Genomic DNA, 27729 nt, shown 5'->3' with positions numbered 1-27729 from the left:
CTACTCATTCACACTCTCCTCTTCCAACCTTCTAACAGCCATCCTTATAGTAATCATCTCCTACAAAACACAAAGAAACTCATAAGAAGGATACTCATAACATTTACTCTTCCGCACGACATAGGAGTAGAAATGAAGAGAAACACTATCGTCCCATAGCCTCTCGGCCATAGATGTGTCGCAACTCACACGGATGGTTAAGACTCTACTAGATGTAACTTGATGAGACTTCATGATTCCTAATACTACTTTCACCATCCTATGCTTTTATACCAAGCTTGTCACATCTAAAAACCATACCATAAAAGTTAAGGTATAATCTTAGATTCAATCGGCATCGTCGAACTCTTGGAGTTCTTAGACAAGCCTCTTTCATATCATTCATTGCATATACATACTGAAAAGTAGTGAGGAATTAAAACTTTTCAAAAAAACTAATATCGTCTTTAAAATCTCATTCATATAAAAGTAATAGGAAATACTAAGTCTCAAACTCATCATCTTAAGACATAAGAATACATGGTACAGGGCCCATACTTCAAGATAAAAAAAATATAGAAATACTTAGTCTATTATAATACTTTGAATGAAAACATAAAAGACATATGTATGACATCGAGTCAAGTGAGGAAATACATCAACTTCTCTTGAACAATCTTCTATATCAAAGTCATCACTTTTCAAAGCTCTTCACCTACCAAGATTTATATATATATATATATATAGAAGCATGGAATTAGTACAACTACATGTACTAAGTATGGCTATATGCATAAAAATCACGAAAACAGACTTTAGTAGAAATATGCATCTTTTAATTTGAAAATCATATTATAATCATAATAACATCATAAATCAATTTAGAAACACATAAGATACTCCTAGCATGCAATTTCCTAACTTAAAGTCATCCTAAGATTCACTTAAGTCACATAAAGAGAGACCGCCCATACGCCCTCTCTAGATGTGCCTAAACAACCCTTAAGAAACACATAAGATACTTCTGGCATATAATTTCCTCACTCAAAGTCATCCTAAGATTCACTTAAGTAACATAAAGAAAGACTGCCCATACACCCTCCCTAGATGGGCTTAAACAACCTTTATGATTAGTTATAATGAGTCACTTACATACTTACAATGAAATCATAAACATCAAGGTAAGATTCTTCTACTAAAGGTGAACTCTAAGTCTCACTTGGGTGAATTGTGAAGCGACCATCTATACAATCCCTTACACACACACTTAAGAGATCCTATAGACTCCCTAATATAGCATCATTCTCACTAAGTCACCAAAACATAGATAATATGACATTCTCTTCCCAAAGAATATGAAAAGACCTATTTAAGTAAATCAAGAATATAACGTCCATAGTAACCTCTTCGATATTACCTAAATAGTACTTAAGACTGCCTATGGCTTAGATCATGTCAACTTCTCTAACTAGAGTCATCCTCAAGACTTCCAAAGATAAGACATGAAGAGATCATCCCTGATGCCCTCTTCACACTTTAGCTAAGAAATCCTTAAGTCACTTAAGATTAGGTACTCATTTATTTACATACTTCATAACATAAGTCATTAGTTTATTAGTTCATTAGTTCATTAACACTCATACATCACATAAATGACATTCAAATAATGGTCTTGGACAAGACCTAGGAACTCCAAATAACACCTTAAAAGTCTATTGTGTAATTTCTAGATAGCGTCCCATACCACCACCTAAACTCCATAAACTCCTCAAATGCTAGATATTCCATATGATGAGAATATGCAATAACTGACATAGACAACGATAGCTAGACATGGAATAAGAGTTGTATCCTACTACGATGAGGTTGTTCAACTTGCCAATGGTAGAACTTAGACACATCCCATGTAGGCACATGGTTTAGGAATATGAAGGGCATACTTTGTATTCTAGTCTCATATGTAACTAGAACTACTTTCCTTTACCATGCTCACTCGGGTCTAGCCTTCCTTCTAATAGATTAATTCATACATTAGGTTCACATAAATGTGTTCCATAACGTTCATAACCTAATCACATTTACCCTACCAAGGAAGTTCCACAAGGGCAACCTCACAATGGAGACAAGAAGCTCATGATAACTTTCCTAAGGTATTAAATGATGTTTTTCCAGCCAATCAACCTTAAGTCCATCACTCCTTTACATTGAAGGATACCGTTACGGCTTACGCTTCAACAATCTTCACCTTTCCCTTAACTCAAGGTTCCACACAAATGACCTTCGTATCATTATAAAACGTCTCACCTATACTCATTTATTCAAGACTAAGACCCTTTAGGTTCCTAAGTCAAGACATCACATATTCACATAAGCATTAAGCAAGGTATTCAAGTCTACCTAAACAAGACACAACATACTTCTATTTAACACAAATTCCCTAACTTCTTTTAGACTCTTAGGAATGACCATTAACCTTACTTAGTCATCCTATTCATTACCTTAACATTATCAACCTAACCATTTTACACTCATCTAGCCAATTTAGGATCAACCATGTATCCACTCTAAGACTACACACTTAACACATAGCCATAACATAACATTATTATCTAAATAGTATTAATAGTCTAACGCATACATTCACATATAGGTAGATATTATCACACATCATCAAATCAACTACATAAATAGCCATATAAGTTAGAGTAATATCCAATAAGGCCATGCTCAAAATATTGCATAAGGTAATGACGACAAGGCCACGTCAATTGCTAGTAAAACACATAACACCGCTAGCATAAAAGGACCATACCAGTATAAATAATATCAAATTAAGTAAAACTGGGCAGCATACCTTTACTCCCTTATCCATTCTTCAATTCAATGTCAAATCAACCTATTCAACATCACAAGGCCATTACCCATGGTTATGAACAATAATTAAAAGCAATCACCATAAAACTCAATGAATCTACATCAATTATATCTAGGTTTAACAATCTAGGGTCAATTACATATCAATTGAATACAATTATTATATCACTAGATAGCCCATAAGAAACTACATAACAATTTATCAATATTAGCTTAGTATCAAGTAACCCACATTATAGTAAAAATCTAGGGTTCGTCAATTTACATGGGTTAATAGGTAATTTAGATTAATACCATCAATAAAATATCAATTAGATCATATTCAATGTTAACAAATCATTTTTGCAAGAACTCATGGTAGAATCATTAAATTGCACAATTCACTTTGAAAACCTTTGAAAAACATTTTGAGAGTTGGGCTCCTTGATGAAACGAGTTTCAAGGATAAAAATCCATACCTCAAGGATGATAATTCTTCACTTTGATGAAAATTTTGACCGAAAAACCCCTCACCAAGCTGCCTCTTCGAGTTGGACTTCAATGGATGTTTTGGAATATTTTCTAAATTTTTTGGGTTTATGATTTTTAACAATGATGTCTTCTATGTGATTACCCCCCATATTCTTAATCAAAATACCCAAATAAGACATAATGAAGCATGCATTACATAATTTATAAATGGGTTGAATTTACCAATTCAACCTATTTTTGCAGCAACCTGCGCAGGAAGACTGGTGTGTACGACGCCTGCCCTTGACGGGGCGTCACAGCCACGACGGGCCATCACAGGCCTCTGTCAGCGGCAACAGTGGCTTGACAAGGTTCCTCTATTCACCCATGTCAAGTCCCTCACGACAAGACCGTTTGGCGGGGTGTCAACAGGCCTACGATCCGTCGACTGCTCCGTCGTTCGGCATCTGCCTGGGACTGCCATGCCAACAGTTTTGGGTCCTTCCTCAAGGATCCTTAGATCGTCCTTGGGGATACTTACCCAGAAGTTTACAACCCAAATACGACCTTCTTTAGTTTTAAATCCTCTTTCATGAATTTCAACCTAAAATAAACACATAAAATTTGACGAAACACGGCTAGACGTACAAGGATGACTCAAGGCATATCTTTTGAATGCCTTGCTCATTCTTGGTCGTTTGACCTCCAAACTTCTCAAAACATTAACCACTTACTACAAATTCTATATAAATTCATTTAAGAACCTTAAAACACTATGAAACACACATAAACACATATAACCACATTTAAGTGAGTTAGTCATCAAACGTCTTAGTCGTCCCTTGACGTTTGACTTCTAACACCCATAATACTTTAGCTTACTGCCTCTATACCACAGATTAGACATATTTACCTTAGAACATAAATACCCACATGTTAGGCTTTAATTAACCTAGGTCATCTTTGGGGTCTTACAATAACACTTACGGAGCCAATCTATACCCAAAATTATATAAAAGTAAAGCATGGTTAATTCTATTAGGTCAGCATGAATGAATATATCAAGAATAGTTATTGTGCAATCTCTATATACTCTTTTATGTCTAATGATGTCCCCTATGAGAGTACTAACTAGAAAAGGTTCATGCAAGATCTTAGGAAGCAAGTCAAATTTAATAGATACTAAAGGAGTAACAAAAGACAAGGTGGATCCTGAATCTAACAATGCATACACAGGAAGAGAAAAGACAAGCAAGTTACCAGTGACCACATCAGCAGACTTTTTCTGCTCCTCTGTGCCTTTCAAAGCATAGAACTTGTTCATCTTGCGAGGCTCGGCTACAACAATTGGATTAGACAGAGGCTGAGTATCTTCCTTGGCCTGATTCTTCACATGTAAGTCCCTGATTATATTCCCACTCTTGCCAAACCCATAGCAGGCATTAGTACCTACTAAGCACTCACCTCCATGCAAATGACCACACTTACCACACAAATTTCTGTCACGCTGGGCATTTCTATCGTTGCCCCTCTTGAGGCAAGACTTGCCCTCTTTGGTATTAGTGTTCCTAGAAGACGTAGGATTACTTGAGTGTTGGTGACCCTTCTTGAACTTGGACCTGTCCTGGACTCCAAACGAACTCCTACCAGTGCTAGAACCAACCTGATACGAGGGCCTAGTCTTCTTGCTTTCTCGGCCTCTCTTTCTCCAATGACTATCCTCCACCTTTTGTGGATGTACCATCAACCTACCAAGATATATGTTATCATGCAACATGGCTGACCTACATTCCTCCTCCATATCCTCTGATACACCAGTCAAAAACCTGCTCATCTCATCCCTGCTATTGGACACCAGGAAAGAAGCATATTTGAAAATCTTAACAAACTTTAAGGAGTATTCCTTGAATGACATACCTCCCTGATGTAGGTTAATAAACTCCTCAACCTTATCCTCTCTCTGCTCTCTAGGAAAGAACCTCTCTAGGAATGCAATCTTGAGAATGTCTCAAGTGATGGGGACTTCTCTTGGTACTCGACCATATACCCACATCTTGTACAATAGCTAAGCCACATCCTTGAGTTGGTATGCAGACAACTCAGCCTTCTCCTCTTTATTAACACCCATAGCATAGAGAATCTTATGGAACCCATCCACAAACTCCTAGGGATCCTCATTGGTTTTGGACCCGAAATAGACAGGATAATTCATCATGGTGAAATCTCTTTGTCTTCTAGCCATGGTGCTAGCATGTGGGTCTCCCTAGGAACACCCTATCTAGTGTCCTGCGCTATGATATTCTGTGCCTGAGCAGTAATGGTTTGGGAACCAGTATTGTTATCACTTGTCCATCCATCAACGCGATAGGATTGTTAGGCACTGGCACTCCAGTAGCTGGGTTTTGAGGAGGAGCTTGGTTTCCCCCCAACAGCTGCTTCTCTAACTCTTCTGCCTGCGTTTCTTCTTGTGTTCATTTTTCTACATGTAAACACAAGAAGAATGTTAGATGCTAGAACGACACAAAATGTCAAAGATCAACATAGCACGATAAAGATTAAAAGAAGGGACAATTCCTAATATCACTAAGTATCTATGTCATGGTTGTGGTGCACTTCACAACCATAATATAGAAACTACGAAATGTGGTTGTGTTGAGCCTTAGTTCCTAGGTAATTTAACATCATGCTCTGATACCAAGTTTTGTCACACCCGGGTTTTAGATCCTAGATGAGACCTGCGTAGTCAACCTCTCAGAGGTCATAGACAAGACTTTTCTTAGATTTCATCACAATCGTACAGTTAAATTAGCTGAAAATTTAATACTTTTTAACTTTACTGAAGTGTACTTAGACTTCATATAATTTTTGCATAAAAGTGATTACTAATAGCTCAAACTAAACAACAATCTATTAATAAGTTGAACAATTGAAATGAAGAATTGATAGTAATAATAATAATAGTTGCCAAACCTTCCTTAATATAAAAGCTTGAACAAATATTTGAAAGGAAATGCTAGGGACAACATTCACTATCTATGTCTAATATACTAGAGCTAGAATATAAAACGTAGGAATCCTTAAACTAAAGAGGACCTACCAATGTCTGGAGATACTAATCCAAACAGCTTCAAGTGAATCTTCATCTTCTTCAAGGACCTGCACCTATAAAAATAGTAACAGTAATGGGTTAGTACACACTTGTACTATGTATGGTTTTATGAACATAAACACATAAGGACTATGCATTATCAAGGAAAGCTCATCCTATAGCTACATACCATTTTTGGACATTGAAGTCACTTTACTTTCCTAATTCGTTATTTATGAATTATGCTATGAATATGAAATATTTTCATGCATTTAAAGCACATAACTCATTTTATATATGAACATAATACCTTGGAATGATGCACATAATTTTAGAACAACTCGAGCAAAACTTTATATTTTTGCTCACCCTTAAGCCGAGAGCTCCTTTTCCAACACTTGGATTTTTTTTCAGTATTTTCTTTATTTTGTTGTTTGGTTCAATGATATCCTTTGATACTATGTTTTACTGACGAGTGCAATGATTCATCGTAGTCCCATTCCTACAATGAAACAAGTAAGTAGTCCAAAACACTAAGGAAATGATTTGACTACCCTACTCACAAGTTATTCTTTTCATTCTTGTTAAATTGGCATGAGTCTTTATAAGCCAGTCTTTATAGCATGTTGATGCATAAGTACTTACCTAGAGTTTGCGGGTTGCCTAGTTAAGGTTGAAGTGGTCATATGAATGGTAACTTCATGTCTTACCTAGGTAAGTCTTAAGAATAACTCTACATAGGGAAAATAGATTGATAAAGTTAACATGATCTAAACATAGGTATTCTTAAGAATTATTCAGGCAATATTTGAGGGGGTTATGGGCGTTCTCTTCTAGAATTACTTAAGTAAGTATTTTAATAACCTTTGGGAGGAGAATGTCATATTATATTATATATATGCCATTGTGTGTAATGAGAGTAACCTTATCTTTGGAAGTCTAAAGGATCTATTTGGTGTGTGTGAAGGGATTATATGGGTGGTCGCTTAATAACTTACTCAAGTGAGCCTTGAATCACCTTTGGTAGGAGTATCTCATGATTATATGTTTTGTATGAATTAGTGATGTGATATTGTGAAATGTGAATTATAGGTGAACTTATAGTGAAGAAGTCATTGTAAGCTTACTGTAGGTTTACTGTAATGTTCTTATAAATTGAATATCATTGGTAAGGTATTATAATGGTAATTTTTACTGCGTAAATGTGGTTCTTATACTTTTGATATGATGTTTTAATCAAAAAGAGAATATTTCTCATAAATGTACGTTTATCATCATTTTATGCACTAAGTCATACTTAGTACATGCATTGTACTAATTCCATACTTTTTTATATCTAAAGGTGTATGTGAAAGGTGAGAAGCGTCTTGAAGCAAATCTTGGAATCTACTTAACGTTCAAGCAACGTTGCAGTATGTCCTCAATTGACTCAGGGGCATGATTATCTTTAGACTTCTTTTATTCAATTTTTTTGTAATAGACTATGTATTTGTATATTCGTAATCTATGGGTCGTGTCCCAAATATTCTTGAGTCTAAGATTGACATATGTTGAGACTTAGTATTTTCCTAAGATTTTAATATGAAAGATGTTTTAAGATATTTTGTGTAAAATGTTTTAATTACGCACTACTTTTCATACATGTATGCAATATTGACAACAAAGGGTTTGTACAAGACCTCCGAGAGGTAAAGTATGCCATGTCGCACTCCGAGAGTGACATAGCTTCTAGGGTATACTCTCGGGATGTGAAAAAGTGGACCCCTTCCTGGTAGTGGTATTATGAGTTGGTAGGACATAGATATTGTACCTTCTCACATACTATTAGGTGAATAAGCTTACTCTATGAGAACCAAGGCAATCCTCCGAGTGGATATGCTTCTGCTAGTATCTCTACTTTAATTTTGAGATTAGACTACAAAGAAGCCCTTGATATGCCCAAAACCATATTCCTACATGGGATTTGTTCTAGTTCGACCTTTGGAAATTAAAACACCTTCCACGGTGTGGGGTCTTATGACACCGGATTCCATACCTAGCTAGTATAGTCTATGTCGATAAATGAATATTCTCATCATGTGGGATGTGCACTCTAGTGATTAGATAGGTTCTACAACGTGTAGGTAGTGGAATGGGACTCTATCTACACATGGCACGAGTAGGATTTAAAAATGCTAAAGCGAGTTCCCCAAGTCTTCCAAGACAATTATGTTAAGTCACTCAAATGCATGGATGTCTCTTTTACGATATTTAGTAATGAATATTGACTTGTTGTGGTTGTGTTGTAAAGGAAATATATTTATTTTGGGTAGTCTTAAGGAACCCTTAGGTGTGTATTGAAGAGGTTGTATGGGTGGTCTACTCATGTCTCACTTAGGTGGGTCTTAGGATAACCTTAAGTAGAGGATCTATATGGATAAATGGGTTACTAAATGAATATGGTAATATATTGTGGATTATGGGAGTATTATCTTGTATGTTGATGATTGACTTGTAAGATGACTTGTATACTTGGTATGAGATTCTATCAAGTAGTATGAAAAATAGGTTTCAACTAAAATGTCCCATTTTCACATGATTTCTTGCATGGTCATCATACTTAGTTATTAATCGTACTAACCCTATATTTTCTCCTTTTTTTCCTAAACAATGTATGTTTAGGACGTTGAGGTAATTCAAGGTCACATCTCAAGAAACTTGAATTTTCTTTCTACAAGTTAGTGAGTCCTTAAGTCCGAGGACACGAGACCTATTATTCTTGCTTTAGTTCTTTTGTCTATTAAGTGACTATGTTATAGTTCATATTCTAGACTTTCTATTTGATGTAAGGGTATTGATCCTATGGTAATGAGATGTGTCTAAGATGACCTGTGAGGTTACTTAGTTCCTCTTATGCTTAAAAAAAGAGTTTCCATAATGACTTTATTGAGAAAATTTTAAATTTTGCACTACTTTTTATATATATGTGATGAATGCTAAGAGGTTTGTATAAGACCTCCGAGAGGTCGAGTACGCTGTGTGTGACGACCCGCAAGTACTCCCTAGAAGTTAGAGCATCCTTTTGTCCCCCCCCCCCCATGGCAAATGAGACTTCAAGAAGACTCAACAAAGCTAGTTGTATCATTGATTGCATAATAAACATTAAAAACTTTCTTCACACACGAAGAACTCTTTCCATAATCAATACAAAAATGGAAGACTTTCATTCAAAACATTAAACCTTTACAACATCTCATTGAACCATCTAAACTTTAGAGTATACAACCCTTGGGAATAAGCCCATACAAGACATAAAATAAAGACTAAGACATAAAAAACCATGCGGATATTGTCCTCGAGTCGATGAGGACTCACCAATACTTCATCTTCAACCCTTAGAAACCTATCCATCCTCCATGGAATATCAAGACTTCCAATTCCCTACACTTTAGTCATAAAGGGAAAAGAAGGGGTTATCAGATGCACTAAGTATGGAAGCCGTTCACAAACCATTAAAAAGGGACATTTAGTAAATAACATGTTTTTCATAAATTTTGATTAACACATCATACTATAAGCATAAGATCAACATTTAATATCTTAGGAACACATAAGAAATCCTTTAAGCAATTATTCACATTTTTTTAGAATAAATTCACAGTAAATAAGTTTACTGTACAATGAAGTCCATTAATTTCACATAGAACACTTGCTAGCATGCAATCCTTCCACTAAAAGCTATACTACGACTCACATAAGTGAGACAAAGAGAGACCGCCCATAGAACCTCTCTAGGCATACCTAATGATCCTTAAGACCACCTATAATAAGATACACACCAAGCACATAAACATGAGATCCTCCTACCAAAGGTGATTCTAAGTCTCACTTGAGTGAGTTGTGAAGTGATCGCTCATACAATCCCTTACACACGCACTTAACAGATTCTATAGACTACCTAAGATAGAATCATTCTCACTTAATACAACGACACATAGAGGATATGACATTCTCCTTCCACGGGCTATCAAAAGACTTACTTAAGTAAATCAAGAAGATAACGTCCATGATTGACCTCTTCAAGATTATCTAAATAATCCTTAAGATTATCTAAGGCTTAGATCATGTCTACATAATCAACCATCTTCCCTAAATTGAGTAATTTTTACGACTTATCTAGGTAAGATATGAAGTGACCATTCCTATGCCTCTTTCACACCTTAACTAGACAACCCTTAACTACTATAGTATTTATTTATTTAACATGCTTTCTTAACCTAATCCATTACATTACTTTGTTTATTTAAGACTCATTTATAACAAAAAGACATTCAAGTAATGGTCTTGGACAAGATCAAGTGACTCTATCTAACACCTTCAAAGCCTATTTTTCAATGTCTAGATAGCGTCCAATATCACCACGTTAACTTCATAGAACTTCTCTAATGCTAGTAGGTATCTCATATGATGAGAATAGGAAATAACCGACATATACTATGGTAGCTAAACATGGAATCCGGAGTTCTATCTACTCCAATGAGGGTGTTCTACTTGCCAAGGGTAGAACTAGGACAAAACTCATGTGGGCATATGGTTAAGGAATATGAAGGCCTTTTATGCTCTCTAGTCTCATTTTCAAGTAGAGCTAAATTGTACTCTAGTCTCCTTATCAAGTTGAACTACTTCCCATAACACACTCACTCGGTGATAGCCTTTGTTCTCATAGAGTAATTTACATTAAAGGATCACATGAAGAGGTTCCATATCTAGTTAATAACCTAATCAGATTCACCTTACCAAAGAGGTCTAGTAGGGCTACCTTGCAATGGTGACATAGATAGCTCATCATGACTTTCCTACGGATGATATGATGTCGTTCTAGCCAATCAACCCTAAGTCTATCATTCCATTACATGAAGGATACCGTTACGACTCTCGACTTCAACATTCATAACTTCACCACTAGGTTTAAGGTTCCACGTACATGACCTCTATATCATCATTAAAGGTCTCACATATCATTCATTAATATATGACAAGGGTGTACTAAGCCTACCTAGATAAGATATCTCATATTTAAACATATCATTCATACGAGTATCAAGTAATGGACACAAGTCTACCAAAACAAGACACAACATTCTTTACTTTATCACATATAGCATATCATTGTTTGAAGCACTTAGGAATGACCCTTATCATCTTTATGTCAACCTATACATTACCATATCATCATCAATATAACCATCAGACTCATATCGTCAAATAGGTACAATCATGCACCAACTCTACCACTACACTCATTAACACATAGTCATAGTCTAACATGATCTCCTAATATACATATAAGGAACACCTACTTTCACTTAGTCAAATGTATATATATATATATATATATATGCTCATATTTATGATGACTCAACTACACAAATCATTAAATCAAGTAGTCCCGACAAGGCCATGATAATCATAATACATAAAGTAACGCCGACAAGGCCACATCAATTGACATAGCATTGCCACCATAACTGGACCATACCAATCATCATTCTAATACAAAAGCTATACATAATATTAAGAGAGTTAAGGTAGCATACCACTCATTCAATCTCACAACTTTAATCCAAAGCTAAATCATCAAATTCAATACCATAAGACCCTTACTCATGGTCATGAACATCAATTCAATACATAAACTACAAGACTCAATGAATCTAGGTCAATTCAATATAGATTAATCAATCTAAGACCAATAACACTTCAATTGAATACAATTCTTACATCATTCAATAGCCCATTTTAAATATACTACAATTCATAAGCATTAGGTCAATATCAATTCAATAAGCTTAATATTCAATGGATCTAAGAATATACTTTACTCAATTGATCATATTGAAACATCCTATAAATTATACAATGATAATCCATACATAAATAGAGAGCCCATAACAATCTACACATGAATTGATTAATATTAAAGCATGATCACATTACCCATATCTTAGTCAAATTGAGAGATTTGAGAAGGTCAAGGGTTCATGGATAGTTTCATTAGAAAACATCAATTATACATCAATAATATCATATCTAAAGGTTTGAAAACGTTTCATGCAAGAACCCAAGACTTAAAGTAGAAATTGGATTTTTTTAACTTTTTGAAATCGTTGAAAATCATCTTTGAAATTGACTCTAAGGTGATAGAAACCCTTAAATGAAGAACTCACATACCTTGTTTAGAAGAATCCAATGATAATTGAAGAAAAAATCCATTTTCAAGCTCTATCTTAACCTTGAGCTCTAATGGAGGTTTTTGAAGAAACTTTGGAGGGGGGGAGGGGGGGGATGGGTTTTGATTTAGGTGCTAGGGTTTAAATTGACTTATATACTCTTAAAATACCCATAAACATCCAAAATGACCGTCCTCCCAATTCATAAGACTTGGGGTGAATTCCCAAAAACTCCGAAGTCTTAACAGAAAAGCTGGCAAATTGCAACACCATCGATGCCCTAACATCTCCGGTCCGTGGGTGTGACCACGCCCTGTCGATGGGGTTCATTGGTTGCACTTGAAACTCCTCAACCTACAGGCTGCATGGCTCCATCAACGCCATCCATCGACAAGCCACCGTCTGGCTTACTGGCCGTCGTTTTGGGGCAGTCGATTGCCACTGCCTGGCAGTGTTGAGCTCTACGTTGGGTCGTCCTTCTAGCGCCCTTGTGGGCCATACGTGAAGTCGTAACCGGATGTTAAACCTATAAACACCTTAGTATAGGTATTAAATACATCTCCAAACATGTTCAACATCAAACAAGCCACGCAATATGCTAAAACACATCCAAACTCACACAGATATCTAAAGGCAATCTTTTGAACGTCATCGGACGTTCTTGGACGTTTGACATATAAACTCCACATGATGACTCCAAACAGTGATATAAACCATAGAACAACTTCATAAACTCATTACACACACATAAGCACATGAAAACACATAAGGCACATAGGTGACTAGTCGTCCCTTGACGTTTGACTTCAAACTTAACCCAAATCTTGAGACACTGCCTCAGACATCATTTAAACCTTCTTAGTACTTCAAGACTTTATGTCACACACATTAGGACATAGTTCCACCTATGTCATTTTTGAGGTGTTATATTCTCCCCCACTTGGACAACATTGGTCCTGGAATAACAGTTTACACTCCCTGAACACTTCCAAGAGTAGAGACTCAAATTAACAGTTCATGACAATACCATACAACACATTATACAACAGACACTCCAGGAGAAACATCAATTTTTCATAAAAGAGAATCACAACACAAAAAGAAACAAGAATAAATTCTATAACTCATTATGTCATAAAACTCACATCCTTCATTCTAAATAACCAAAAATCATTTTATATTAATTTTAATGCTCATATACATCAGTTCTAACAATATTACAACAATTTTCCGTCAAAGAATGAACTGATCAATTTTTGCAAAAACCTCACAGTGAAAAAAAAACCGTGGAAGCTTTATATTGAACATGCTTCACAATCTAACAATGCAACAGTTAAGAAATTCCTTGTAAATGGTCAACAATTCAATCTCATATAATCATTTTGACATGCACACTATTAATCTTCATGAATCAATTAGCAATCTCCACTAGATGCACATGAACCATGAGGAACATACCATGCATGAAAACTCATTTTCTCGTTCAACAAAACTTCAACCAAAACATGTATATCATAAGGAGAATGTTTGGAATTTATTTTTCAGAAAAGACTCTTAGAGCCTGTTTGGCTCAGCTTAAAAGCTGGTCAAACTGACTTAAAAGCTAGTTTTTGACTTATTTAACTGTTTGGCAATACTCAAAATAGCTTATTTTAAGTTTAAAAAGACTTATTTTAAGCCAAAAGTTAAAAGCTGGGGTAGGGGTGCTTTTTTTTTTTAGCTTATAAGCTGTTTTAAGTTGACCATATTTTTATGTTTTTTTCCTTTAATATTTTTATACAATCTCCAAATTACCATATAACCCTAACATCTCTTTCTTCTATTTTTCCCTTATCACGTTTGGCATAACAACTTCAGCACAATTATCCAAACGCATAACTGCTTATTTTAAAAATAAGTTTCAGCACTTTCAAAAGTACTTTTTTAAAATTGTTTTTATTAAGCTCATCCAAACGGGATCTTACACCAATCAAGTTACTAAGAACTCTTTGTTTTAGGGTTGAATAAAGACTTAAAGAAAGGCTAAGGGTACCTCACTCCGATCAACCATACTCTTCACATACTCCCCCACTTAGGAGAACCCCATTCTAAGGTCAACATAAAATTTACCAAAATGTGCCCACTCTATTCAAATAGGGCGAAACAATCGGGTGACACAAAAAATAAACAATTGATTCAATTTTAAAAGAATTCTAAGAAAAAAATGAATTTTAAAAGGAGTCGCCACCTAATTTTAGGAAAAAAATAGAAAATGAATAAGTGATCTACGAAACCGAGAAATTCTATGTAAGGGGTTCAAGTTATTTCGAAGGGAAGGCGTTAGGCACCCTTTGAAATTCACAATTGTGGGTCCCGACTGAATTTATATTTTCAAATTGAGGAGCAAATAAAAAATAATATACAATTCTAACTAGCATGTAATATAAATAAATAATAAAATAAAATATTAATGTAAGTATCAGCCAAATGTTTGTCTAACATCAATTATATACACAATGATGCATATGAAATACATTTGAATTCCATTGGAATAGCTTCGATGAGAAGCAACTCGGGGGCACATGTAAACACAGTTAGTAAAAGAGTGAGTAATAAATTAATTATGAATAAAAATAATAACTTAAATAATAACTTTAAATAAAAATCCGTCTTATAAACATGGAAGGCCTTAGAAATCGATGGTAATTTCTTCATCGGCTATTTTTGACATACATGAACATATAATAAATTAGAAATATAACAAAACAATATTATAAGATAATTGTAATAACCCGTGTAGTCGGTTTGGGCACTAGAAATTTTTATGTTAGAAAATACTTTCTGATAGATTTAAATGGGTGTTTTGGACTATTCATAATTATAATTATGAAATTAGTGGTGTAGTTTTACTAATTTATTTAGTTAATGGTTAAGAAATAATTTTATAATTATTAGTGGGTAACTTTTATCACTATTATGATTATATCAGTATAATAATTAGGGTAACAAATAATCTGTAGAAGAAAAGAAAAGAGGAAAAAAGAAGAACAGAGAGAAAGACGGATTACCTGTGCAGCTACATTAAAGATTAAACGTGGATTCGTTTAGCGGTGATTGGTGGAAAGAATATATTAGTTCTTGTAAACATATAAATGTTCAGGTGTATGCTAAATTGCTACGAGATAGGTTTAAGTACAAATTGTTGATTGAAAAAGTTAGGCAGCCATTAATCATTAATGTGTAAACAAATTGGAAGATTAAGTTATGGATGTGCATGTGGAAAAGCTTACTGCCACTGGGTTGGCACCAGTAACTTAAAATTTTAGACATTAAAATATTTTATACCTTATTATATGTTATAATTTTAAACATTAAAGTATGAAATTAATTATGGTTGGATAAGAAGATATTAGATGAGAAGAATTCCTAAGTTGTAAAATTGGGTTAGACGTTTTGCCACTAGGGTTCGAAACCAGTGCTTAATCTTGAATTAAACTGCGTTCTTCCTCTTATAAATTGAGTTTAGTATATTAAAATAGGTAATTAAATATTAGGAGCATGAAATTATTTATATTTCATTAAAGTTATGTTAATTAGGGGAACTAAGACCTAACCTTAGTTTGAACTATAGGAATTTGATTTTATAATTAGGTGAGTTTTTGGGTCTAGGCTAAATATAGAATAATCTGAGTGTTTATAGACTTGTTAACTTACAAATTGTGCATATATATACTTGATAGATTGGAAAGGTTCGGAGGCAATAAGGAAAGGAAAGGCATTGGAGAAGTAGTTACTTGACTTCAATTCTTCGGTGGAGGTAGGTTATGGTTTGTGCTATTTGATAGTAAACTCTTAATATGTCTTGAATGATATTGTGAAGTTCTCTATGTACTTGACTGTGTGATTATGTGATTTGTTTGTGTGGTTTGTGATTGGTCTGAAATCCTGAAATCGTAGAATTTATATTCTCTAATCCTATCTATCGAAGTGATGCCTTGAATAAAGAAGGCTTGATGAAAATAATATATCAATGAATTGAAAGCGGTGATAATAAAGGATAAATTAATAGTATAATTGTATCAGAGTGTCACGTTCCGACACGGTATTCTTGGATCGGAGTGTCACATTTCGATACGGTATTTTTGGATCGGAGTGTCACGTTCCGACACGGTATTCTTGGATCGGAGTGTCACGTTCTGACACGGTATTCTTGGATTGGAGTGTCACGTTCCGAAATGGTATTTTTGGATCGGATTGTCACGTTCCGACACGATAAAATTAAAGGAAAAATATGTTGAATTAATGGAAGATATTCAATCTCAAAGAACTCAACTCCCAAAATGGTTTGGTTTGGAGGCATGAGTCCTCATGTGTGATCTTGATACCGTTGACTTAATATGTGCTTACTTTATTTTTATTGACACTTGTTCATGTTGTTTGTTGCTTATCACATGTTAAGTGCTATAGTTGAATTCATACTATTATTCTTTGTATATTACTTACTATTTTGGGTTGACCGATGATACTTACTTAGTACATGTTGCCTCGTACTCAGTCCTACTTGTTTTCTTCTTTGTTTTCCTTTTATGAAATGCAGCGAGAGTACCTATGACTTCTGATTTCCCTCAGCTCTAGCCAGGCTCCTGCATATCAAGTTATAGGGTGAGCTATCCATTCAAGCTCGTGTTGGATTCTCTCGGTCACGACATGATGTCCTATACTTTCGCACACATACCATTTTATTCTTTATTTGAGTATATTCGATATTCTTAGACTTAGTATTGGAGATTAGACGTCCTTGATGTGATTACTATCAGATTTTGGGATGATAAGTATTAAACTTTAGAAACTTATTTTAATTGGTTGCTTAGTATCTTTTGGAGCTTCCACATTATTTATATTATTTATAGTTAAACTATTGGTATATGTTGGGGTTTAGATGTGTTGGTTCGCCCACCTAAGGAGGTAAGTGTGGGTGTCATTCACGACCTGTTTTGGGTCGTGACAAACTTGGTATCAGAGCGTTAGGTTCGTTGATCTCATCACACAAGGACAAGTCTAGTAGAGTCTTGCGGAACGGTAAGGGGACACCTTTACTTTTCTTTGAGAAGCTATAGGACTTTAGGAAAGATCATTTCTTTCTTTCTTTCGTGCTACTACTTGAATCCAATTGGTATCTAGGTGATACAAATTGGTATCTGAACTTCTTCACTCTATTTCAAATATGGATACTACAAGAGTTATTTGAAGTTGAAATAGCAACAACAGAAAAAAAATATGTCCTTAGAAATAGATATAATTTCTCGATCGCAAAATGTGGTGGTAGTCTCATGTTGAGTGTCGGTTAATAAAGACACTACTATGACTTCATAGAGTGAGGGTATATTCAAGAAAGTCATCGATGCTTACTTGGTTAGAGTTAGGAAGTGTGTTATTTTGTTATTGAATTAATCTAAAAATTAAAACAAATTGTTTGGTCTAGAGAGAGAACATTTTCGATAATGTTTTGCAATTATTCAATGGGTAGAAATATGTGGGCTATTTGGGTACGATATTATGGACAGGTATGATGTGTTCTAGTAAGGTATCTAATGGACTTTCACGGTGTGGCAGTTCAAGGGTTATGTGGAAACAAGTACGTCAATTGTCAAGTATGAATATTAATTACTAAAGGAGTTACAAGTTGTACGACATGGTAAGATAATAAGATTTAGTGTTGCATTCACATTTGAGAAACCAATTAGTTTGTTACTACACGAACTTAGATTGAGCATTATTTTGAAGTAAAATTTTAGTGGTTGAGCATTCTTTTAAAGAAAATCTTTAGTGGTGGATCTTTGGTACAAATATTAACACAACTTAAACTGTGCAATGTATCTTGAGGGTTTTGAGTGAGGACTGGTGGTTTTATATTAAGCTTCAAAAGGTAGATTGATACTAGCATGACAGACTTATAGGGAAAGAAAATCCTAATGGGTATACTTTGGGTGAAGTAAAATGAAGATTTTAGTAAGAAAGTGAATATAAAATTTGTTAGTCTCTTCATTTTGATTACTATATCTGACTTTAAGGTGTCATGTCGAGGAAAAAAAATTGACTTTGTGGTGATGAAAAGGGGTTACAAATACATGATGGTGATAGGAGTAAGTGATTGATGGTGACGGAGATGCAAATTATAGAATACAAATTATTGGTCAACTAAATTTTGTATGGTGAGAAAAAATTTGTGAGTATCTAAGGTTGATATTTCTACTATTTAGTGAATAATGTGGTTGTATAATAAATTTTAGGAGGTTTAGGCACGCTCGAATATAATTTACAGGAGCTGGAATCATAACTAAAATAAGATAAAACTTGTGGGATGTATAGCCTTAAGAAAAATAAGTGAGAGTAGAATTATTTTCTCTGATTGTAAGAACTAAAAATGTATCTTCAAAGGGATCGAGAATTAGGTTCGAAATTGTGTGATTTCATCTATTTTGTTTTGGTTAAGGTAATAGCATAACAGGTTAATCAGCTTGGTTAAAAGCTATTGAATAGAACTTAAGAGAGGAGTGTGCAGACGTTCAACATGAGTGAGATGATAGGTTCTATTGTACTGTTGAATTTAGAAATGAGTAGGGTTGGATTTTTAGTGAAGCATATGGTATGGTTGGTGGAGAGGCAATCAATGATAAGCTAAGATAAGGTGATTCGTAAAAATCTTCAAAGTATAAGCAGATGGAGATAATTAAGGGCATTGTGTTACACAATTGGACTTATAATTCAAATTTTTCTTTTGTTATAAGTCTGAATTTCTTGTGGTATATTTTGTCAAGGTATGAATTAGTAAGATGAGAAACGATTGATTGCATCGTTATTGAGCACGTGAAAGAATTTATGCATGCTTTGGACCAAAAAGTTGTTACTTTTGATTTAGAGTGTGAAGTAAAATGTCATGGATTATTAGTACAACATGAGATCGGTAAGAAAGCTAGATAAACAAGAGTTTGATATATTGAAGGAGCGAGATGTTTAGAATTTTCACCATGAAAAGAATTTGAGAAGAGTGAAAGAATAAGACCTCTCGTATAAATCCATGGGGTGTAGTTGATGGTTGTTTTAATTTTTGCCTATGAGTTTAGATATAATTGTGAGATGTGAACTAGTTTGGTACAGAATTACTAGGAGTTTATCATCGACTTCTAAAAAAAAAGAGTTTTGATTTAGCTGACAAATAATGAGGTATGAAAATTTTAGTATTTTACGATGAGGTTAGATTGCTCAAGTTAGGATTAAAGACTTAAGAATGATGTAAAAGGTGAGACATAATTCTACATGGTTATTAAGAATAAAGTTGGGTTAATACTACTCTATTGATGGGACTTCATAGAATGTTAAGGTGTGTTACATGGACATTTGATGGTTAATAGAGGTTATGAGCTTAGAGTATACAGAATAGTTTGAGTGACAAAGAATTTTCCTAAGTGTTGGCATGATAGATATAATGGTTTAAAATGGTACCTTAAGCATGGTATGTGAAAGTGGTGTAGAGTGGACTTTAGGCGTGATTTAATATTTTTGTCTCAATGAAAAGGTACTATGACATTTGAAATTAGTGCTATAGGCCTTATTTGGGACTCGTATCTGTCAGGAAATGCTTAAATAGAAAGAGATAGCCATAGTTTGAACATGTATTTGATAAGCATACTTTGATACTGATGATGGTTTGAGAGTAAGGTAGATGATCGATGTAGTTATATGTTTTGTTATTATTAAGAGTGTTGACTTCAATGAATGTGGAGTTTGATAAACCAAGTATGTGTGCAATTATATTAGAGACATTCTATGAGGGGAGGTGTAGATCTCTAGTTTTTGATACTATTGAGATGAGACAATGGGTATTAATATTTTGGAATAATCATTGAGATAACTATCCTTTCTTGCCTTGCCTTCCTTTTATCGTTCGAGGACGAACGATGCGTAAATTGGTATCTATTGTAACAACCCATGCAGTCGGTTGGGGCACTACAAATTATTATGTTAAAAAATACTTTCTGATAGATTTAAGTGGGTGTTTTGGACTATTTATAATTATAATTATGACATTAGTGAGGTAGTTTTACTAATTTATTAAGTTAATGGTTAAGAAATAATTTTATAATTAATAATGGGTCACTTTTATCACTATTATAATTATATTAGTATAATAATTAGGGTAACACATAACCTGTAGAAGAAAAGAAAAGAGGAAAAAAGAAGAACAGTTAGAATGACGGCTTACCTGTGCAGCTACATTAAAGATTAAGCGTGTATTCGTTTAGCGGTAAGTTTCTTTATAAATTCATAACATACAGATTGGTGGAAAGAATATATTAGTTCTTGTCAAACTATAAATGTTCGGATGTATGCTAAATTGCTACGAGATAGGTTTAAGTACAAATTGTTGATTGAAAAAGTTAGGCAGCCATTAATCATTAATGTGTAAACAAATTAGAAGATTAAGGTATAGATGTGTATGTGGAAAAACTTACTGCCACTGGGTTGGCACCAATAACTTAAAATTTTAGACATTAAAATATTTTATATCTTATTATATGTTATAATTTTATACATTGAATATGAAATTAATTATGGTTGGATTAGAAGGTATTAGATGAGAAGAATTGCTAAGTTGAAAAATTGGGTTAGACGTTTTGCCACTAGGGTTCGAAACCAGTGCTTAATCTTGAATTAAACTATGTATCATCCTCTTTTAAATTGAGTTTAGTATATTAAAATAGGTAATTAAATATTAGGTGTATGAAATTATTTATATTTCATTAAAGTTATGTTATTTAGGGGAACTAAGACCTACCCTTAGTTTGAACTTTAGGAATTTGATTTTATAATTAGGTGAGTTTTTGGGTCTAGGCTAAATATAGAATAATCTGAGTGTTATTGTCACGACCCAAAATCGAGCCGCGACTGGCACCCACACTTACCCTCCTATGTGAGCGAACCAACCGATCTAAACCTTAAACATTTCAATATAATATCAACAGAACGTAATGCGGAAGACTTAAACTCATTAATAAAATCAATAACTTTTATTATCCCCAAAATCTGGAAGTCATCATCACAAGAACATATAATCCAAATTACTAAATCTAAGAGTTTTTAAGAAGCTAAAATACGTAAAAGCTAGTCCATGCCGGAACTTCAAGGCATCAAGACATGAAGAAGAAGATCCAGTCCAAGATAGAAGCATTAGCTCACCCTGATATCCGGAGTAATGAAGACTGGCTAGAGTTACTGTTTAGTCGAAGATGACGGCACGTTTGCTGCACTCCACAAATAAACAAGAAGAAAAACATAAAAGTAGGGGTCAGTACAAAACACGGGTACTGAGTAGATATCATCGGCAACTCAAAATAGAAATCAATATATACCAAGTAATATAATAAAATCAACTATAATACTCAACATGTAGCAACAACAAGTACTATATCATTAACAATTACCATCAGGTTCACACATGAGGACTCAAGCCTCAATACCATACTTATTTTGGAATTATGTTCATTAGATTGAGTATATTAACATCTTTCAAGATTCATTATCTTTATTTCTCTTGTGTCGGTACGTGACACTCCGCTCCCTCATATTCATTAATCCTCTTGTGTCGGTACGTGACACTCCGATCCCCTACTACTATGTGTCGGAACGTGACACTCCGATCCCCTAAATCTACGTGTCGGTTCGTGACACCCGATCCCCTAAATCTACGTGTCGGTTCGTGACACCCGATACCCTAAATCTACGTGTCAGTTCGTGACACCCGATCCCCTAAATCTATGTGTCGGTTCGTGACACCCGATCCCCTAAATCTACGTGTCGGTTCGTGACACCCGATCCCCTAAATCTATGTGTCGGTTCGTGACACCCGATCCCATAATCTCCTTCTATCAATTCATCAAGCCTTCTTTCTTACCAAGGCATCATCAATCTCATTATTTTAGTTCATCACGCCTTCTTTTATACCAAGGCCTCATCATTAACAAAGAAATTAGGGTTTTGCAAGATTTGGGATACAATAACTTTATCGTTCTTATATAATCACAATTATATAATTACATTAATGCAAGCATACAATTAAGCACATAGCAGGGTTTACAATATTATCAATACATATCATTCGCTATTAAGAGTTTACTACGAATATCGTAAGAGAAACCATAATCTACCTCCACCGAAGATTAGTGATCAAGCAAGCAATTTCCCAAGCTTTGTTTCTCTTCGTTTCTCCTTTTTCTCGTTCGACTTTCTCTCTCTTTCTCTTGTTCTTTCTATTTTCTTTATTCAAAACCCTCTTTCTTTTACCCTAATTAGCATATGATTAAGAATAAAAGATTGCAATAATAACCCACTAATTAACTTAAGGTTACCTCTTTTAACCCCCAAGTAATTAGAATTATTAACATTAACCCACTAACTATATAATTAAAGCAGGAATAGTAAAAAATGTCCCTTAAAACAATTGAGGAAATCCGACTCAGACTGGGATTACGCAGCCTGTGACGGCCCGTCGCGCCTGTGACGGTCCGGCCTGCTGCTCCGTCACAGACTTCAGAGACTCAATTTCTCTGAAGAGTCTGTGAAGGTCCGTCACACCTGTGACGGTCCGTCCTTCCATTCCTTTACGAAGTTCAGAGAGTCGATTTGAGTACCCAATTTTCAAATTTTCTAAGTGTTTTGAAACGAGACCCTGCGACGGTCCATCGTGGGGCCCGTTGTCTTTGCCAGTTTTTCCAGAATCGAAGTATGCTGCTCAAAACGACTAAATAGGTCGTTACAGTAGATACCAATTTACCCATAGTTCGTCCTCGAACGATCATAAGGAGAAAAACAAGGGCGAAAAGAAGTACCTGAATCTGTAAACAGGTGTGGATATCTTTCTTGCATATCAGCCTCTTTCTCCCAAGCGGCTTCTTTGACTGGTCGATTCTTTCATTGAACATTGATGGACGCAATCTCCCTTGACCTCAACTTGCAAACTTCACTATCCAAAATAGCAATAGGCTCCTCCTCATAAGATAAATTTTCATCAAGCACAACTGAATCCCAACGGATAATGTAGTTTCCATCCCCATGGTATCTTTTCAACATCGACACATGGAATACCGGATGCACTCCGGACAGCCCTAGAGGCAAGGCTAACTCATAAGCCACCTCCCCTACTCGCTTAAGTACTTCAAATGGACCAATATACCTTGGGCTAAGTTTACCTCGCTTACCAAACCGCATCACCCCTTTCATTGGCGAAACCTTCAACAAGACTTGTTCACCCTCCATAAACTCCAAGTCTCTAACCTTCCGATCTGCATACTCTCTCTGTCTACTTTGCGCCGCTAGAAGCTTTTCTTGAATAGATTTCACTTTATCTAACAATTCTCTCAGAAGGTCAGTACCCCAAGGTCTAGATTCAAATGCATCAAACCACCCAATGGGAGACCTACATCTTCTCCCATATATAGCCTCAAATGGGGCCATATCAATGCTTGAGTGATAGCTATTGTTGTAGGAGAACTCTGCTAAGGGTAAGAAGCTATCCCACTGACCACCAAATTCTATCACACATGCACGAAGCATATCCTCCAACACTTGAATCGTTCGCTTAGACTGATTCCGCATGCAATGTTTTCCAAAACTTAGAAGTAAATTGCGTACCTCTATCTGATATGATGGAGAGTGGAACCCCATGCAACCGAACAATTTCTGAGACATAGATTTTGGCTAACTTCTCTGCATTGTAAGTCGCCTTGACCGGAATGAAATGAGCAGACTTAGTTAACCTATCAATAATCACCCAAATAGAGTCATACTTACCCGTTGTCTTTGGAAGACCAACCACGAAATCCATTGCAATCCTTTCCCACTTCCATGCAGGAATGGACATTCTCTGAAGTGTTCCTCCGGGCCTCTGGTGTTCATACTTTACTTGTTGATAGTTTTGACATTTGGCAATAAAGTCAACAATATCATGCTTCATTCTACTCACCAAAAATGTTGCTTTAGGTCACGGTACATCTTAGTTGCACCAGGATGTATAGAATACCTTGAACTATGAGCCTCTGTCAGAATAGTGTTGATCAAATCATCGACGCGGGGTACACATACCCTTCCCTTGATCCTCAAAACACCTTCCTCATCGATTTGTGCTTCCTTAGCCTCTCTTCGCAATACCTTATCTTGGATTCTGCGCAGTTTCTCATCATCAAACTGTCTTTCCTTTATCTTGTCAAGAAAGGAAGATCTTGCCTCCACACAAGCCAACAATCCTCCCTTTTCATTTACTTCTAATCTCATCAAGTCGTTAGCTAGAGTCTGAACCTCTCTAGCCAATGGACGCCTGGAGACTTGCAAGTGAGCTAGGCTCCCCATGCTCCCTGCCTTTCTACTTAAGGCGTCTGCCACAACATTAGCCTTTCCTGGATGATACAAGATAGTGATATCGTAGTCCTTCAGTAGTTCCATCCATCTCCTTTGTCTCAAATTCAAATCTTTTTGAGTAAAAACATATTGTAGGCTACGATGATCCGTGTATACTTCACACTTAACCCCATATAGATAGTGTCTCCATTGCTTCAAGGCAAACACTACCGCAGCCAATTCCAAATCATGGGTTGGGTAATTACGTTCGTGCACCTTTAATTGCCTTGAAGCATAAGCAATTACATTCTTCTCTTGCATTAGTACTGCACCCAAACCCGAATAGGATGCATCACAATAGACAATGAAATTCTTACCTTCCACTGGCAAGGTAAGGATTGGTGCAGTAGTCAACAGAGTCTTGAGCTTCTGAAAGCTTTCCTCACACTCATCCGACCATACAAATGGAACATTTTGCTTAGTCAAGTTCGTCAGTTGGGAATCAATAGAAGAGAATCCCTTGACAAATCGACAGTCGTAGCTAGCTAACCCAACAAAGCTCCTTATTTCTGACACATTGGTAGGTCTTACCCAATTCTTCACTGTCTCAATCTTAGAAGGATCCACCATAACTCCATCCTTAGAAACCACGTGCCCCAAGAAGGACACTGCATCTAGCCAAAACTCACACTTAGAGAACTTGGCATAAAGCTTTTTCACCTCAACATTTCCAATACCATTCTCAAATGCTCCTCATGTTCTCCTTACTTTTAGAGTTATCAGTATATCATCAATAAATACGATCACAAAGAGATCCAAATATGGCTTAAAAATCCCGTTCATCAAACTCATGAACGCAACAGGGGCATTTGTAAGACCAAAAGACATCACTACAAATTCGTAATGCCCATACCTGGTTCTAAAAGCAGTCTTTGGCACATCCGTTGCCCGTATTTTCAATTAATGATAACCGGATCTCAAGTCAATCTTAGAGAAGACACAAGCACCTTGTAACTGATCGAACAAGTCATCAATGCGAGGAAGAGGATACTTGTTCTTTATGGTTACCTTGTTCAACTGCCGGTAGTCTATGCACATCCGAAAACTCCCATCCTTCTTCTTTACAAACAAAATCGGAGCACCCCAAAGAGATGCACTTGGTCTAATGAAGCCTTTGCTCAACAACTCTTGAAGTTGGGCTTTTAACTCTCTTAACTCCGCGGGAGCCATTCTATAAGGGGGTATAGAAATGGGGCGAGTACCCGGTTAAAGATCAATACATAAGTCAATATCCCTATCTGGTGGCATACCAGGAAGATCTGCAGGGAACACATCCAGAAACTCACGGACCACCGAAACCGACTCAATCGAAGGCACTTGGGTAGTGTCATCCTTGAGATGTGCCAAGAAAGCTAAACACCCTTTACTAACCATTTTCTTAGCACGAAGAAAGGATATGATACGCACCGGATTGGAAGTGTAGTCACCCTCCCACACTAACGGATCTGTCCCAGGCTTAGCTAATGTCACCGTTTTAGCATTACAATCAAACATCACAAATTGCGGAGAAAGCCAAGTCATACCCAGAATTACATCAAAATCAACCATTTCTAAGATAACCAAATCTACATAAGTGTTGCTCCCCACAAAGTTTACCAAACAAGACCTATATACCTTTTCAACTACCACAGACTTACCCACCGGAGTAGAAACACGAATAGGCATATCAAGTAATTCACAATGTAAATTTAGACCATTAGCAAATGAGGAAGATATATAAGAAAATGTGGATCCAGGATCAAACAATACAGAAGCCATGTAATCACAAACCTGAAGATTACCTGTGATGACAGCATCAGATGTCTCCCCCTCCGATCTCCCAGGGAAAGCATAACAATGGGCCCTTTCGTTTGTTTGTCCGTTGCCCCTACCATGTTGTGATATAGGCGCTCCTGTTTGCCCATCACCCCGTCCGTTTTGGTGACCTCCATTACCTCGACCACCACGTCCTCCAGAATAACGGCCTCTACCATGACCACCTCTACCTCTAGCTATTGGGGGTCTATAACTCTGTTTGGGACAATTCCTCCTAATATGTCCAGTCTCCCCACATCCATAACACTCTCTAGAGTCAAGCATAGGTCTCTCAGAGAAGTGTTGACCGGTCTGAGGTGGACCCCCAACTACACTCTGTAGTGAAGACTGAATAGGTCGAACTGAGTAACCTCCGGAACCCTGTCCTCTAGAGTAAGAACCATTAAACTCACCTCCCTTTCGAAACCTCTTTGATGTCGATGCCATGGTGAATTCATCTGGCTTCACTCCTTCCACCTCTACCACGAAATTTACCACTTCTTGGAAGGATTTTGCCGTAGCCGCTACCTGTAAGGCTGAAATCCGCAACTCTGACCTCAACCCCTTCACAAAACGACGAATCCACTCTTGTGGACTGAAACAAAGTTGGGTGGCATATCTGGATAGTGCACGAAACTTAGCCTCATATGCATTGACCGACATCCTACCTTGCTCTAGGCTCAAGAACTCATCCCTTTTCCTATCCCTCAATGTCCGGGGGATATACTTCTCCATAAACAAGCTAGAGAATGAGGTCCAAGTCATAGGTGGTGCCTCTATTGGTTGACACTCAACATGTGACCGCCACCACATTTTGGCATTCCCTTGAAACTGATAACTCACGAACTCAACACCAAACCGTTCTACTATACCCATCTTGTGTAGTAGCTCATGACAGTCAACCAG

The 27729-nt window shown here is 36.0% G+C and overlaps 1 protein-coding gene across 1 annotated transcript; it reads right to left on the bottom strand.

The window, feature by feature from the left end:
- Window positions 1-24981, bottom strand: LOC138348021 (uncharacterized). Its single transcript, XM_069296626.1, has 4 exons — window positions 24784-24981; window positions 6401-6465; window positions 4436-5144; window positions 1-60 (listed from the first exon to the last, which is right to left on the bottom strand). The coding sequence occupies exons 1-4, from the start codon at window positions 24979-24981 to the stop codon at window positions 1-3; spliced, it is 1032 nt and encodes a 343-aa protein (XP_069152727.1).
- Between the last annotated feature and the right edge of the window lie 2748 nt (window positions 24982-27729).

Source organism: Solanum lycopersicum, chromosome 4 (genome assembly GCF_036512215.1).
Source record: "Solanum lycopersicum chromosome 4, SLM_r2.1".
NCBI lineage: Eukaryota > Viridiplantae > Streptophyta > Magnoliopsida > Solanales > Solanaceae > Solanum > Solanum lycopersicum.
This window is presented reverse-complemented; position numbering and strand designations above follow the sequence as displayed.